At 40.9% G+C, this 17,695-nt stretch overlaps 1 protein-coding gene across 5 annotated transcripts in view; it reads left to right on the top strand.

Moving 5' to 3' along the window:
• tle2a (TLE family member 2, transcriptional corepressor a) overlaps window positions 1–17,695 on the top strand; it is a 51,366-nt gene that overhangs the window by 11,280 nt on the left and 22,391 nt on the right. For all 5 annotated transcript variants that reach the window (XM_042481401.2, XM_042481395.2, XM_042481389.2 and 2 more), the window contains exon 2: window positions 2,994–3,157. In XM_042481401.2, the coding sequence (XP_042337335.1) occupies window positions 2,994–3,157 (164 nt within the window). The remainder of the gene's footprint in view (window positions 1–2,993; window positions 3,158–17,695) is intronic.

Here is a 17,695-nt window from a genome sequence, read left to right as displayed (position 1 = left end):
TCCCAGAACTAGGTGGGGAATGGAAGAAATAGTCTAAACAGGAAGCAAAGATGGGAAGATTACTCACTAGCCTTAAGGCCCAGACACACCAAAGTGACATCAAAGAGCTAGCGGTCGCAAAGCAAGATTGTTGCATTCCCTCACGTCGCCTGTGTCCGGGCCATAAAGTTGCACATGAACACAATGCAAAAACTACAGCCAATGGCCAACTTGCATGTACGTTCTTCACCTGTATGAAGGGAAATATCTCCATATCAGCAGGCGCTGGTAGTCTGAATTCATTATTCAAAAGGGGATACTTGAAGACTGACAGGAAGTATTCAAGGTGCTAGTTAGCTTGTTAGCACATGAACAACACAACCCAATATTAAAATGTAACTAATCATATTAACCGTGTGTTAGCAAATGTTAGCAAAACCGTTTTCACTAAAGAGCTCATTGTCAAACAAATAAAATCTTTCCTAATATACCAACTTTGTTGTGATCTAAATCCCTCGTGATTTTAGCTGTTTGTCTGCTTTCCTCACTTCTGTTTTCCTACTTGTGTACCGAACTGAACTGCCAATCTGAGTGATTTTATTCACTGTCGGGCTCTGCCGTTTCTGACGCGATTCAAGACGCTGAATTAGCTGGGCAACTGGGCTACAGAAGCTCCCCAACAGCCCCACACTGACTGATGGCTGAATGTCAGCTTGGTGTATCTGGGCCCTTAGTTTTTCCTAATTTACAAACAGGCTCTGTTTTGCAAATGTTGTACTGAGAATGCCTGCAAGGAGAAATGTCAAAAGAAAAATACAGAACTATATTTCTTGACTTAAATTTATTCCAAGGTACACATGGAAGTTGAGGACATTTTAATAAACCCTTAGTGGGTAAGACAAAGTCAGATGAAGCTACATGCCTACCAGTTAGGGAATCCCTCCACGGTTTTAGAGAATGTTACTGCAGGTGTGGCTAGACTAATAGTATCCACTCCACACAGGCTAGACCTTTCCTAAAAAAGATTATCAGCAAAATACAACTTGATCTGTATTTTAGAAAGCCCCCAGAAATTCAACAACATTGCAGGCTTATTTTTGGAACTCTTGATACAAAATCTGCTGTGCTATTTGGGGGTTTTATCAGAGCTAGCAATCCTATTTGGCAAGGAATCTAACTATGTCCTCCTACAGTTTCCCTTTTTTTCCACCTCCCATCACAGGCTGGACAAAGATCAAAAGTATTTGAGTCAATAACAAGACTTTGGCCTCTAATGAACTAACAGAGCCACATTAAAAGTAGTCTGTTCCTTCCTGAAATTACAGTATATGACTGTCACTTAACCTCACCGTTGTAAATGACCATCGGGAAGCTTGTGAACTGTCTGTCCCGGGCCCTGTTGGCCTCTGCACTCTGTTATTTTGACAGAGAGCCAAATAGACTGACAGACGGACGGCCCCCACCACCCTCATAGTCCGGCTCTCAGCCCCCTTTTGTCTGCCTGTCCCGCAGCATTACCCCTATGGTTGTAGTCTCCTAATTGCTCTGAACCCTGCAGAGATGGGAGACTAAGCACAGGGTTGGGAGGGGTCTTCGGCCACGATGGGGTCCTTTTTTTCCCACTTTTCTCCCTCCTGCCGCTCTTTTTCTTTCTTTCTTCTACTCAGACTTGCAATTAAACAAAGTGTGCTCATTTGGCTAAGAAGCTGTTGTACCTCTCTACCCTCCCACCCAAGGCCTGGTGACCTATTCACATCTGGCTCTGCTGGTGATGACAGTGTCTAACAATAGTTACATGCAGCCATGCTGGTGTGTGTGTACAGATATGGTGCTCATTAGGCTTGGGCCGTATCTATTTTTTCATACCTTCATACCTTCCTGTTTCACCGGGGTGTACATTATATGACAGTATCAGTGTACGACGTAAACACCCACCCCTGGGACCGCCAACTCAGGAGTTAGCTATGTTCTGTAGCCTGTCTTGTCAATTTTAGTCTATTTTAATGCACAATATGCTCACGAGATGTCAACAAAAGGTAGTGAACAGAGGACACACAGCCATACACTCTCTGAATTCATGTTTCTCTTTTACTTAAACTAAGACTTCCACGTCAGGGAACCAGTTGTTTTTATTTCAGTGCCCATGTTACCAGGTTAGAGCAGCCACAGTGATGGCATGGGCAGTACTGCTCAGGTGTAAAACATCTAGAGAAACTGAGGCCTTTTTTTTGCCTTTTTTTCTCTCGTTTCTTTCAAGTTTTCCCCATGATGCTTGAGCTTTTCAGAAAAAAGCGGACTGAAAATGGTCTTTTGATATTCATATTTACTCTTTATCAACATTTACCTCAGTATAAATGTCTTTATCTATCACAGATATGAGGAAATATAAGTTTATAGATTTTACTCAATCTTTCCAATTTCTGTTTCAAAATAAAAGCCCTCTGACATTTTTTTGTCAACAGAATCCTTTCAGTTGTTGACACAAGGCATTTTACTGTGAAACATTTGCAGGCCTGTGTTGTCATCGATGCAGTAGCTTATATGGCTTCATAAATGAGTGGCATATGTGCTTCTAATAGTGGAAATACAGTAGTTGTAACCGTAGACAGCTCTGCAGCTGTGCCGCAACAAAAAAACATTGACGGTGTGAACGCACACTGCTTTTGCATGCAGTGTGGCCGGGTGTAACCTCCAGTGAGACGTGATGCACACTACATACAAACATCTCGAATACAGCCTCTCCAGTATGAAGTTAATAGAAAGATGATGGTCTGTATTTTTGGCGGGATTTAAAATCACACCATCAGGATTTCTAAATAACCTGGTGTAAGTTTGAAGAAACTGTTTCATTTCAGCTTTTTTTCATCATATGAAATTAGTCATATTACACAGAAATTTGTTTGGCTGTTGGCCATGAGATGTCGACACAATTTTGAAAGCGGATGTCAAGAAACTGCAATACTAAGTCTGTTATTATCAAAATCCCTAATATGGATTTTCTTGTCTTTTCTTAGGCACCTCTGCAGCCACCCCCGGGGTCCTCCGCCTCAGTGGTGGCAGCTGCAGCAGCAGCAGCCGCGGCAGCATCTGGGACGCCTCAGTCACTGAAACTAACCTACCCAGAAACTTTGGACCGCATCAAGGAAGAGTTTCAGTTCCTCCAGACTCAATACCACAGGTGGGTGTTTTGGAGTTTTTACAGTACTTTTTTATTTACTGTGTGCGTTGGTGTTTCCCCTCAAGCTTCACTTGGTATTGCGGCTTATAAAAGATGCAAGGCATTGCGTTGCATCAGGTACAGGTGAGATGATGAAATATGGCCCAGGAAGGTCACTTTGGGTTTGGCATGAGTTTGAAGGCTTATCAGAAGGCTTTACAGCACTGTAAAGTTATCACAGAGCCAATCATTTCAGGCTCTGTCTGGACGACTGAGAGGTGAACAGCAGAAGTGTACCGTTCACAAAAGAGTCTATCAGGAATGTGCACATACATGTATTTGATTGGCTAATTAAGTGTGTTGCCTTGAATTGTGGAAGAAGTTGAACCAGGTTTTTTTGCCAGACGACGCATCGTTTTCTTGGCCCTCCCTTGCTCTACTGTCTTACACATGTAAATGCACACATGCTCATATCTCTGAGGTTATGCAAGGCTATGTGACTAACTTTCTTGGCACAGTTTGTGGAATAAAGGAGCCCATATATGCTGTTATGCTCTTTCAGGATAGACAAAATGCATATTTTAGCTTAAGTACATGAGAAGTATGCAGGCTACTCTTTTTGCATTACTGTATGGTGTGTTAGATGTGCAGGAATGTGCCCAGAATGCCCTTTGAATGTGGGATTTGGGCTGGCTGTGGAGTCCCAGCCTTCTCTATAGCTCTCTCCCTCTGTTCTCGTGGCACACCTTCACAGGGTCCCCACCCCCCTCGCTCTTCTCCCCTCGGTCTGCTTTGATTTAGTCGGCCAGAATCTCCCCTCCCTCCCTTTCTGTCCCACTTCAAACTTCTTTTGTGCGGTGCCCCTGGCCAGAGCCCCTCTAACCCCTGTGGCTATTGCTGCTTCCCTATACACACCAATTTCTGTGTGTGTGTGTGTGTGTGTGTGTGTGTGTGTGTGTGTGTGTGTGTGTGTATTTGTATTTGCTATGCAGCCTTGCAGTGCCTGTTTGCATTTTCTGGAGTGCCTTGCCAAAAATGGAGAACTTATTTTACGGGTCAAGAGACACAGATTTTGTTCCCTGACTCTCTTTAGTGGTATTTGATACCATGGATGACTGCTGCGCATTTGCTAAACAAAGTTTGATGATCCGAGGTGGTTTTCTGAATGTCGCATGTGGACTACAAATGGTAACTTTCAAGCAGCTTATCAACACTAGTCCCCTGACCATAAGATGTCAGATATAAGGGAGGAAGAGATGTTGTCAGCTTTACTTTGATAAATGTTCTGATAGTATTTTGCAATGCTCATTTCCTTAATGGTGTTGGCTTACTTTTGATATGTTTGTCCTGTTTAAGTACAGTATGACAACTTTAAGATACTGAGATATTGACTGTTTGGTTGACTGAACCTCTGGTTACTGGTTGTTCCAGATAAAGGCCTGTTTCACACAACGCATCAGGAGTACAAGACATCAGCCTCTCTGAGCAGCAGCGTGTTTCATGGGTGTGGTGTTCACACATGCAGTGTTGTTGCAACATTGCTGCTGTTGCATCATGGCCCACAGATATTACTGTATTTCCACATTAATAAGCACAAATTCCACTCATTTATGAAGTCGTACAAGCTCCTGCATTGCTGACAACATGGTCCTGTGAATGTTTCACAATAAAATGTCTTGTATTAGCAACTGATGGGATTCTTTCCACAGACACTGTCCGAGGGCTTTTGTTTTGAAAGGGAAGCAGGGTAATTGGAGTTAAACAGACGTCTTTGTCTTTCCTCATCTCTGTGACAGAGAGAGACTTTTAAACTGCAATAAAAAGTGGCATAGAGTCAATATAATCATCAAAACATCACGTTTACTGTCTATTTTCTGCTGATAAACACGTGCGTCACACGTAAAAAAAAAAAACGGTGAGCCACCGTTTCTCTAGATGTGCTGCAGCAGACACGCAGCTGAGACATGCCTGACAAGCACTGCGCAGGCGGACAGTGTGCATGGGTGAATGCCAACCTAAGGTTCACCCTCGTTTTGGAACAAGCTTTATCCGCTCAGCGTTTCCCCTCACTTTGGTAATATTTTTTCCTCTTCGCTGCTGCGTTTGCCATGTTGGCAAGTCTGAATGGCATCTGAGATCTGAATTTTGCTGCCATTGGGTGAGGTAAACACACGCCCCGCCCATTCTAGTCCAGAGAATACCAAAACATTAAAATACAGGCAGAGGGCTGAGTGTCTGCGGACACAGTCACCACCACACATGAACAGGAGCCGATATGTGATGATCAAGCAGGATTACTTCTGTATAGGTCTCTATTATTTTTTTAAGGAAAAAGTTACTGACCTTAGAGCCTGGGAACATGACGTCACATATCATTACGCTGCAATGACTTATGGAGCGTGTCGCTATGATGTGTTGCCTCCATGGTCGTCGCTGCTACCTTAACTGCTAACTTAAGGTCTTCCGCTAACTTAAAGTGTTGTTTTTTTACAGGAATATAAGTATTTAGTTGTAGAGTTAAGCATGGAAGGAAAGACTTGTTCTGTCATTGGATCATCTTTACATATTGTGTAAATGGATCGTCTTTACATAGTTTTCCTGGCTGGAAGCAGAATCAAGGAAGTCATGTATCTGATTTAACAAAGAGATGGTTATCACAAAACGGTGTTTTTGCAAGTCGGACTTTTATAAACTTCTAGGTCATGTACCTAGCCATTGGTAGACTGAACATGGGCTTCTAAACATTCAAAACTTCACAATTTGGACGCAGTAAAGGCAACAACACCACACACAAGATGGCTAAAAATATTGGGAAATGTAAGGTGAGGCAAGGTGTCATGAAGCCAGTCTTCTTTTGGTACTTCTTAGGGATCCACTCCTCTGATAAAGCTAATCTTTTCATTCAGTATATTGTTTCTTTGTGTCGGGTAGACGTTTTTCCCTGAATAATCCACTGTTTTTTAAACCACTGTCTTTTTTCAGCATAGTGAGTGCAAAATGAGCATAAAATAACCACAAATGCCACTACCTATTACCCATTCGTTAACTATTCGTTTGCTAGGTGGCTTCACAATATGGCGGTTCCAACAGGTTCTGATCCAAACAACACCCAATGCACTGTGTGATGACGTTGGTTGCCAAGCTCTGTACCTTAAAACATTTCAATATGAGTTCACTGAGAGCAATGAGAGTCATAAGTTATGATAATTCATTTTACTGTCTTGACCTTAAAAGATGAAAAAATACACGATGCAGTCTGGTCCCAATTCTTCATGGATATGAAAATTTCTTAACCACAGATGGTGGAAATGTTTCAACCACAGTGGTCTGTGGAAGACTATTTGGGGTTGAAATGTTGTCATATCCATGTATGATACACTAAATTAATGGAAAAGCAGTATGGAGATTATTAACACTAGAGGTGGTGGTACTGACCACATCCCTTAGCTTGCTATCCTTTTGAAAATCGGTTTAGTTATCTGGATTAGGCTTTGGCTGGATCACGGCACTGGTTATACTGGGGTACTTAGAAATCCTGACGGCATGATTTACAATACAGTCAAAACACCAGATGCTCATCTAGCTGTGAAACTGATGCTGAGCAGCGGTGTTGTCGTTGTGCAGTAAGTAATGCACAGCACACGCCACCAGAGGTCTGTCTCTATTGTTGGAACAGGCAGCTGAGCTCAGAAAAAATGATTACTGCGACTGGTGGTGATGACGTTATAGGAATTTAAACAGTCACAACTGCAGAGACCGCAGGGAAAAACAGCATATTACATTTAAAGTAAATTAAAGGTTTTGTTTCAACCAAACAAGAGTTGGTGACTGTTGAACGGTGGACTAACTAATTAGATGACTACTAAGATTAACTAAGACTGTTACAGTGAATTTTATTTTGTTTCTCTGGAGTTTGAATGAAGTGCATCTTACTATTAGTAAGAAGGGAATTAAGCTAGTATTAGTTCAATAAAAGGGGGAAACTATGATTCAGAAGGTGTGGGGATGTACAGGAAGGTCGGACATTTACACTGAATTTTTTTGTTATGTGGGAGAATGGTTATTTACTCAGTGAGTCAGAGGACAACCCAAGGTTATCATTGTGTGACTATTCTTGAAAAAATTCCCCCCAAAGATACAGTATTTGCACAGCTCCTGTTAAACACCTTTCGAGTAGAACTGACCCAGACAAATCAAGGCTTTCGGTGAACACGAGTCACCCCTGGAACTGTTGGTTGAGACTGTGTGATCAGCTCTATTGGCAGCCGTTCAATGTTACACCTTGTGTTACAAAACACCTGGAGCATCGCCCTCGTGCCAAGTGCTGGTACTGAGAACCAGCGAGCAGGATAAACAATAAATGAGTGATGAGATTAAGAACACGATTGGGAGCAAGAGCGAGCTTGTGATTCCGTCTGCATCTTCCAGTTTCGATATCGCAGTGTGCTGTTCTGGCAGGCCTGGTTCAGGTTTCCAGGAAAGCTTTATCCAACCTTCCTACAAGCTCCTCCAACAGCCCACAGGCTGTTCCTAGCACAAAACTACATAAGTTATGCATACACTGCATGAGGCTACAACTGAAAACGAATACTGTAACCTTAGCTCATAACAATAGCAACAGTTATTGGAACAGATTGTGCTGTCAGGCGTCTTTTCACATATCTGTTTGATGAACGTTTAATCTGGCAGTTGGGTATGAATTCTGTAATCTTAAATTATTATCCTGTTAATACAGTTAAAAAAAGGGAAAATATGTTTTTTTGTTTTATCTCAAGTGAATGCTTTCATAGGTACGAACCTGTTATTGGAATGACTGGTTTTGCTTGCCGATCGTTGCCATTCTGACTTGTGATTTAGAGACATAGCAACAACTATACTGTCGTCTTTGATTTCGAACAAACCTGTTTTGAACACCTACCACTGAAAACTGAACCGCTGCTCAAATAGGACTTTCAGTGTCATTGTAATGCTATGATCACGTAAGTCTTATCACATTACAGACCTTTGTAGTCCAAAATAGTCATTACACATCAAGCCAAGTAAATTCGTTTATAAAATCAGCAATGTCACAAAGTCACAAATGACAGGTTTGCCAAGTAATGCATTTGTTATTTATGGTTTTGCTTGAATTGTTTTGTCTGATGAAAAGTAAAACTGGAATTGCATTGGACATCAGTTTTATTTTGCGAATTTTACATATATTCAGCATACTCTCAGTTTCCAGTTTATTAAGTACACTTTGCTAAAAGTAAAGCACTAGTCCTGCAATAAAGCCTGCAATAAAGCCTGCTTTAATGGTCATAATGTTCCATTTTTGTTTGGAGTTTTAGAGAGGTGTTGATTCAACTTTATGCTTTTTTGGAGGCTGTTGTTTGTGGGGCTGTTGAACTATATTGCATTATTTTATTTGAGAGGTGTTTCTAGTATTTTGTCCACCCAATTTATATCAATTATTGTAGACCATATATTAAGCCTCATTCCCACTGCACAAAAAACCCACAAACACCCGCTGACATCTGTCTTTTTAATGCAATGGGAATGCGTACGATTGGAATTCACACTCGGGTCAAATAACTCTGCAGTAGACATAGGTTTTCATCGCCTCGGGCTCCGTTCAGCATTGATGGGAACTCAACACCCGGGTGAATGCGGTAATTTCAGCTCCGTAACCGGCAAGATGCAATGTGGTGCCATCACTAATTGCTGACCATCTCTTCCTAAGCAGCACTAAAACACAGATTCAAATATATCTACACCGAGTTTGAAAGGGGGACTTAATAAGTAAAGAGAAAAATAACAAGAAGCAACCTCTTAAAAATTTTCAGACCTCTATTCCTGCTGCTGTCTGCTGATTACCTGTTCTCCTGCCTGTCCGTGACATCGTAGGGACACACCAACAAGACAACGCACACACACACACGCCAGCTGACAGAAAGGCCAGCTCGCTCTCCAGTGGTAACTTCAGAGACAGTGGAATACAGCCATTTAGCGGGTTTACCCATGTTTAAAAAACCTTTGTGCACCCACTAATTGCAATGGGAATGAGGTATTAGTTAGGTGTCCTAAAAAGTAGCAACTGAGTTTTTTTGCTAGTGTTGGACAAATGTTTTGACTAATATATTTCTTACTCCTGTGCTAGTGTAATTTTAAATGCATTTCGAATGCTCGCGGCTGAAACATGGATGGAAATGGTTATATAGCTTTACCTTGCTTTAAGGCTTTTTGAGTTTGTGTGTACGGCAATCACCAAGGAGCCCAGTCATGCATGTCAATTTCTCTTGAGCCATATGCTTCTTTCAGCTCATAAAACCACCATTAAGTTGTAAAAACAGGAGTTACCCTTTAATATCGCAAGCAGAACAGTAAACCCACTAGATTTTTTTCCATAATGTTGTAACTTTTAAAAGCTGTTGGATGTTAGCTTGCCAAATGTTAACCCTTAAAAAAGCAGCAGTTTTTTGGACATCCAGACAGACAATGGTCAGCGGGATTAGCGGCGGCCTTGTTTAGTCCTCCGGCAGACAAGTCAGAGCACAGAACCACATCTGATTGCATCCTTCACCTTCATGTAATCAGACCCACTTGTGCACTATTCACACACTGCAGGGAGAACATGACCTGAACGCCCACAGAGAGTCAGACACAAACACACTGACCCATTCAGGCAGACTCTCAATCTGATGCATGTGCTTAACACACACTTACACATGTACGAGCCTCCCCAATTATCTCACACACAAATAGATGTTGTCTAGAAATAGCAGGGCTTAGTTGTGTGTTTTGTCTGCAGCGAAGGTGGCTGGATTCTGATAGATGTTGGATTAGACGGCAGGAAAGAGACGGAGGGAAGGGATTAGCACTGATGAGCTGCAACTGTGTGTGTGTGTGTGTGTGTGTGTGTGTGTATGTATGTATGTGTGTGCGTGAGCAGGAGGCTGGATGGATGGGTGGGTGGCAGGCAGGGTGTATTTCTAAATTTGTGTGCCGCTTGTTGGTTTTTGGTGGCATGTGTGTGGTTGGTATGAAGGGATGAGAGATTTCTAAGGAAGCTAAAGAAAGGGAAGGGTTAATTAAAAGGTCACTGGTGGGTCAGCTGCTCTGCTTTACTGGGTGTGTGTGTGTGTGTGTGTGTGTGTGTGTGTGTGTGTGTGTTTTAACTATCTTAACGGGCTGTAATCAGCAGACTGAGGGGAGATGGGAGGAGCTGCTGACACAGGACTCTCATTACTGTAATTCTCTTTCTATAAACACACACACACAGGTTGCATTGTGTGTGATGGTGTGCGTGTGTGTGTGTGTGGTCTGTAGAGTAAGATAGGCTCTCCACTTGCTGCTTACACTCTGCCACTCATCACTTACTAGCCCCTCCACTCATCTCTGCCCAAATACAACACGGCAGCAGAAACTGCCGCACACACATTGACACAAATTCATTTTTGTTTTAAAACAACTGCAGCATTTACATCGAGCATCGACACTACTCGGGTGTTTTGGGACCATTAAAACAAAGACCTTTGAAAATGCTGCTCACTGCATTACAGTTTAAAATCTCGGTTTTAGTCTGGATTGGCAGAAACGATGACACAGACACCCATGTTTGCCTCTTGATCTGGTTTCATCAGTCACAGCTTGTCAAATCAAAACATAAATGCCATATGTCTACGAACCTTTTGTGATTGTATCGTTCCTGTGTCGGAACTTCTTTTTCATTGCACCTTTCCCTCCGCTGATGATGTGCTGATACACACAGCCAGTACCGGTCCAATATGTGGCCAAATTTGCTTTATAACGGTTTGTTTGTAACAGTTCCATCACATTGTTGGTCCAAGCAAAGAAATCTCTGGTTTTACATTTCTCTATCTCCATAGTATTTCCTGTAACTAAGCAACCAAACTGGAGAGTAGACAGTGTGCTTCCTGTTTATAGCAGCACAAGCATTCCCAGTGTATATGAATGGTCACGTGATAAGCTTTTTTGGTGTTTTAATATAAAGGGAGATTATTTCTGTAACAGGACGAGAAAGCTCATGTGCACAGAGTTTGTGGATGCAGCCTAAGTGAGAGTGTGTGAAATATTTGGCCATCAACCTCTCAACCTCTACAATTTTTATTCAATAATAAGCAGAGAGAGAGAAAGAAAGAGATTTATTATATTGGCCAGATGTATCTCTTGAAGACAGAGCACATCTTGAACTTGTGTTTGACGTCTTTCATAAGAAAGTGAGTGCTTAGACTAATCAGTTAATCATTTAATTGATTAGTTTTAAACTGTTAATTATTGTGCAACTAATTAATAATTGATTAATCGCTTTGAGTGATGTTTTTCTGTTCCTTGTTTCCTCCATGGATATTCCTGAATATCTATCTTAACAATAGACATTTAAGGACATCTTCTTGGACGTTTAGAAACTCTTTCGAAGAGAAAATTGACCAATTAACAATGAAAATAATTGTCAGCATGCAGCCCTAATACTGAAATAATTTGACGGTTTATCAATTAGTCAACTAATTGTTGTTTTGGGCTTTTTGTTAGACAAAACAAGACAATTTTAGACAATACTTTGACTCTGGGAACATGTGAGGCCCTTTTTTAACTACTTTATGATACTTTATAGGCCTAACAATTGGTTAATTGTCTTTTTAGATATGTCAGTAACAGTGCTAACCGTTCTTACATCAATAACATTAAATTACATTTCCATTCCTAATAGAAATGCCTTTTCATCAGAGCTGAGTAGTGTTTGGAGGAGGCTGTGAAGCGGAGTCAGTCGGTCTGAATTGAGTGCATGTATCCAGAAATGGTGTGTGTGTGTGTTTGTGTGTGTAGATATAATTAGATAAAATCGTTAGGAATCCCCTGTGTTTAACTGTCTGTCTGTCACTCCCCAAATGATGAAATTATATTTGCTTTAGGGAGGGCTGACGGTTTGTCATTTGTTTATAGTTTTGTGTGTATTTTATTTGTGGGTTGGTTTTTGTGCTACAATCTCCCCTGTTTTAATTCTGTGTGTGTGTGTGTGTCAGACATTTATGAAAGAGCAGCCCTTACAGTGAGTCTGGCAGCAGAGAGGGGTACGGTTGGCCTGCTATTGTGCGACAAGATCCCAGCTTTGTTGTGTGTGTGTGTGTGTGTGTGTGTGAGTGTGTGTTTGTGTGTGTTTGCTCTTGTACACACCCTTGAGAGATGATGAAAGAGTACACAGGCGAGTTGGGTGGGTCCCCGGTGTATATGTTTGTGAGTGAGTGTGTGCGTTTGAAGAGAGTAGAGAGCGGGAGAGAAACTGAAGGTTTTTCCAGTGGAGCAGAGAGGAGAGGTTGATCAATAGTTAATGTGATGTAAAGTGAACAGTCACATACCTACAGGCTGCCGGGCTAAATGGTCCTGACATTGTAAAGGCACGACAGTGGTGCAGTCGTTACATGGCTCCCATCAGTGTGTGTTTAAGTGTGTGTTGTTGTTTTTTTCTAGCTGGTAGCTCAGTATTTGTATAGCACTTGTGTCAGCTATGATGCTTGTTTGCCAAGACAACAACAGGCTCCAGACTGCAGAACAAGTTCAAGTTCTGAATTGACGGTGAAACCAGACTTGGTAGCAGCATGTCAGGAATTAATAAGGATCAGAAGGTTTAGTGCCAACTGATTTGCCAGAAAAAAAAAATTTTAACACTGAAAATGTTCCTATTTTCTAATAATGATGATTATCAGGATGGATGATTTTGCTGTAAAGTAAAGCACTGAGACAATTACTGCGTTTTAATTTATATGAAAATGAACTGATAACAGTTGAAGTAATCAATTCTGCTCTTCTGTTGGGATTATTTGCTGTGCTTCTCTGTTTTGATATAATTTAAAATTGAATATTGGGTATTGAATTGTTAACTGTAAAACAAACATGTCTCCAAGCTCTTGGAACTTTTGATGAACATTTCGTAAACCATATTATTAATAGATCAATCACAAAGATGGCAGACTGGTTGTTAATGAAAATAATCATTAGTTGCAGCCTTAGGCACCTTAGTTTTACTACTGATTCCAATCAAATGTAAGAATAACTTTCCACAAAAATCTTTAATTTTGAGGGGAAAAATCAAAAACTCCACAAATTCATCAGTGTTCAATTGTGTCTTTGCACAAGTTTTGTTGTATTTGAATAGTGTTAAATTGCCAAAATTATGACTTACAGTATATAAGAAAAATATGATAAATGAAGAGTGAGAATGTGACCATGCCTTAGTGCCATCTTTCAGTATCTGAGTCTTTGATACTCAATGGTACACACACTCAAAAGTCATGTTTTAGAGCTGCACATAAATGTTATTTTTTAATAACAGAGTTTCTTCTAATTATGTTTCTTGAGTATTTGTTTGGTCTATAAAATGTGAAAGTCCACAGAAGAAAAGGCCCAATGCAAAGTGACTCAGTTAACTCTCATACAAGACTTAATAAACCAGAAAATCTTCATACTTGTGAAGCTAGAATGATAGAAATTTGGGCGTGGTTGTTTTTTTTTTTTTTAAATGATATCACATATAATATATACATCATTCAACATGTGGTCATATCACAGAATACAAATGTTCTCATGACCAGTCCTGTGTAATGTCTTAATATTATAACAATATTATATGAGACTGGATATCATCTTAGATTTTGGAAACTGTAATATTGTAAATGTTATTTCCTGATTTTCAAGGCTACATTACAATAAAGTGCTGTAATTTTCTACCAGACTGTTCTAGCTGTTTTCTTATTTACTTTTACACACTTAGTGGTTATATCGACATTAATGTTAAACAATTAATTAAACAATCTGTCTGTGTAAATGTTTTGTGAAAACACCAGTAGTCAAAACCACAATATCACTGGAATATCAATATCAAGATATTAGGTAAAAAAAATATTTTTTTTACCTAATACCCCCCATATTGCCAAGCCTCTAATGTCATGGCATTGAACCTTTATGTTGGTCAAGTTTGCCCTTGCCTCACATTTGAGTCCCCTCTTCTCTGTGACGTGTATTTGCTCAGACCAGACTCACAGTTAAAAGGTAGCAGGAGAAAATGAACTTGAATTGCAGTTTGGGATACCTCACCCCCAAAAAAAGCAAACCACTGTATTTCAGCTGTAATCTTTACAGGAAAAAATCCACTTCTGATTATTTTTCATCAAAATTATATTATTATTATTATTGTTTTATCAGCTGGCACCAACTTTAATGATTATGATTCTGCAGTCACTCTGATGCCTTTTTGTGGAAAGAAAATTAATGTCCTCTTGAATTACGTATCTGTGAACACAGTTAAAATATTCTCAAACAACCAAAAGCAACAGACAAGTGTTTTATAGAAAAGAAAAATTGAAAATGTCCTTGTTCCCGAAGCAAAATAATCAATGAGGGAATAGTGAAAGTGAAAGTATTTGTTAAGAAGAACGAACACTGGAATAGAAAGACCTGACATTTTTACAATACCCAGTAGCCTGTTTCATACACAGAGACTAAAAAGGCAGTCGGCACTTTTCTACAAAGTGCAGGATCTTAATTAGATGCTTCACTGTCTGTAGGCTCTCGTTAGTGAGTGTGAGTGTGTGTGTGTGTGTGCGCGGTGTGTGTTCATGCCTGTGTTTATTTAGCAGGTTTGTGTGGGTGTGTGCATAGCTACTGTATGTGTGCTCACGTGTGCATTTTCTTTTTGTGTGCCTGCTGTATGTGTTCTAAGTACGTTGGTTTAGTGTGTGCAAGAACACACACACAAACCTAAATGCCTCCATGCTCCAAGTGGTATGTTGGTGTGTGTGTGTGTGTGTGTGTGTGTGTGTGTGTGTGTGTGTGTGTTTATGTGTGTTCAGTAGCAGTGCAGCACTGACAGAGCTGTCTGAAGGCTGGCAGGCTGCAGATTTGTAGCGCATTCGGCTGATCATCTTATCTCCTGTCACCGCCAGTGAAAGATTGGAGGAACCGAGCCCACCGTGGCTCTCTCACTCTCTCTCTCTCTCTCTCTCTCTCTCTCTCTCTCTCTCTCTCTCTCTCTCTCTCTCTCTCTCTCTCTCTCTCTCTCACACACACACACACACACACACACACACACACACACACAGAATCTCCTTTTTTCTTGCTGGTTCTTTCTCTCTCTCGCTCGCTCACTCAGTCTTGTTTTTTCTCTGTGTTGCTGTGTCTTTCTCTCCATCCTCCAAACCTCCCCTCCCTCCCTCTCTCTCAGTAAATGGTGCTGAGCCAAAGACTAATTATTACAGGCAATCATTTCGACATGAAATACCCACTTCCTGCTCACCGCTCTCCTCCCCTCTCTCCCTCGTTTTCTTCCCCCCTCTTTTATGCTCCTACAGTCACATAATGGCACACAAACACACACACATACATGCACACACACACATACACGCAGAGTAATTTAATTCCTTGAAGTCCATTTTGTGGGGAATGGTTATTTCTTTCTGAGTGCGACCTTGGGGTCTTTCCTGTAAGCACAAGAAGTGTCCGTCTGCACACTCTTTCTTTGTGTGTGTGTGTGTGTGTGTGTGTATGTGTACATTTGCTATGCAACCTTGTAGTGCTAAAGTGCATTATCTGGTGCGCTCTGCCAAAAAAAGGGCTGATTTTACAGGTAAAGAGACATTGATTTTTCTCCTGACTCTCTTTAGTGGTATTTAATAGCATGGCTGACTGCTGCTCATTTGCTAAACAAAATCTGATGATCCAAGGTGGTTTTCTGAATGTAGTATGCGGACCACAAACGGTCATTTTCAGGCACTTTAAACTACACAAGTGCCCCTGACCTGCTGTGAATCCTGTAGTGTAAGAAAGAATGCATCCATGAACCATAAGTTGTCATTTACCATTATAGCTATGAGCTTTACGGTGAATAGGTCGGTGGGGATGTGAGATGCTCTCCTAGATCTGCTGGATAACCGCTTTATGCTTTTCAGAGGACGCTGTGTGTGTGGCGCTGACTTTGTACAGAGGAAGTGACCACACAGTTGTTTTTTTTTTTAGGCTAGGGTGCATGGACAGTTAAATCATTTAACATCTAGAAACCATGGATTATCAGAGCTATCCGAAAACTTGGATGTTAATAAAGCAGCAGCCAACAATGTAAGAGGAAGGGAAAAAGGATTACATTATTGTGCACAGGTTAACGGAGCTGATGGGATCACATTTCACTTGAGCTGTATCGTTTGTAATTCCGTGTGACTAATGAATAAATGATTGACTGATGTATAGGTGTTGGCAGTTTTATGGCTTTATTTGATAGGTGAAGTAGAGGGAAATGAGGGGAAGGAGAGATGGGTTACAGCATGCAACAGAGGTTCTGAGCTCAACAGGAACCACTGGAGGACATTGTGATTATCAGTTAATCTTTAAAGTCGTTAATTGAGCTAGATTGCCAAACATTTTCTGGTGTATCTCAGCAGATGTGAAGATTTCATGTTTTTCTCTGTCTTACAATAACAGACTCTGGATTTTTGGAGTTTTGGTTGGACAAAAAAATGCATGTGAATCAGTCACCAAAGGCTTAAGAACTTCAACTTTTTCTTGTTTTGTTTTTACATTTTCTAAACTAAAGAACTGTTGTCAGAAATATCGCTTTTTCATTACATATCAATTAAAAATAACTGAAACAGTTTCAATTCTCATTTTCATTGGTATTCTTACAGCAGCTGCACTTTCTGACTTTCTCTCATTCTTAATGTTTTCTACATTCATGCTGCTGTTCTTTACTTCTGACCAAGAAAAGAAGTCATCGTTGTCATGTTATAGGTTTGTGATATATATTTTTAAATAAAATAAATAAATTGAGTGTCCTCGAAGTTCATTTTTCCCATAGCATTGAAAATGATATTGAATATTGGTATATTTTCAAGGTGTTCTATCAAAGTTAGAAATTCCAGCACAGTGACAAAACTAAAGAATTAGGTGATAAATCAATAATTAACTGATACATTACTTTTGAAAAGACATTTTAAACAGGAATTCCACAACAACCTACTATTATCTGTATCGATCAATAACTGTGTGTGTGTGTGTGTGTGTGTGTGTGTGGTCCTTGCTCTGCTTTTCTAAGCTCATCCCAAGTTTGTGTTGCGATGAACACACTGACGGTCGTGCACACAAACACACATACAGTCACATTAGTCCTCAGCCCAGCTGTGAGTGACTTCTGCCGAGAGGCAATTCCACTGTAATAAAATCTATAGGGTGGGTGGGAGGTGTGGGGGGGTTTAATCCTCACCACCCCACTCACCCACCACCTCCACCGCCCTCTCCCACTCCTCGCTGTGCTTCTCTCTCTCCCTTTCTCTCCTCTCGTCCCTCTTCTCCTCAACTGACTGGCAATGATAAATGAGTCAATTATGTGTGTGTGTGCACGCGGCGCTGGAGAAAGGGAGCGGATGGGGCCGTTATTACCTGTTGCGGCTGGGGGTAATGTTGCGGTATTAATCATATTCTAATTTTCCTCCGCCAAACGACCCCCCCACCACCACAACCACTACCACCACCTCCCTCCATCCACCTCCAATGTCCCACCTCACCACACCACCACAC

Source organism: Plectropomus leopardus, chromosome 5 (assembly GCF_026936395.1).
Source record: "Plectropomus leopardus strain MGB_pleo_1.0 chromosome 5, ASM2693639v1, whole genome shotgun sequence".
NCBI classification, from domain to species: Eukaryota; Metazoa; Chordata; class Actinopteri; order Perciformes; family Serranidae; genus Plectropomus; species Plectropomus leopardus.
This window is presented reverse-complemented; position numbering and strand designations above follow the sequence as displayed.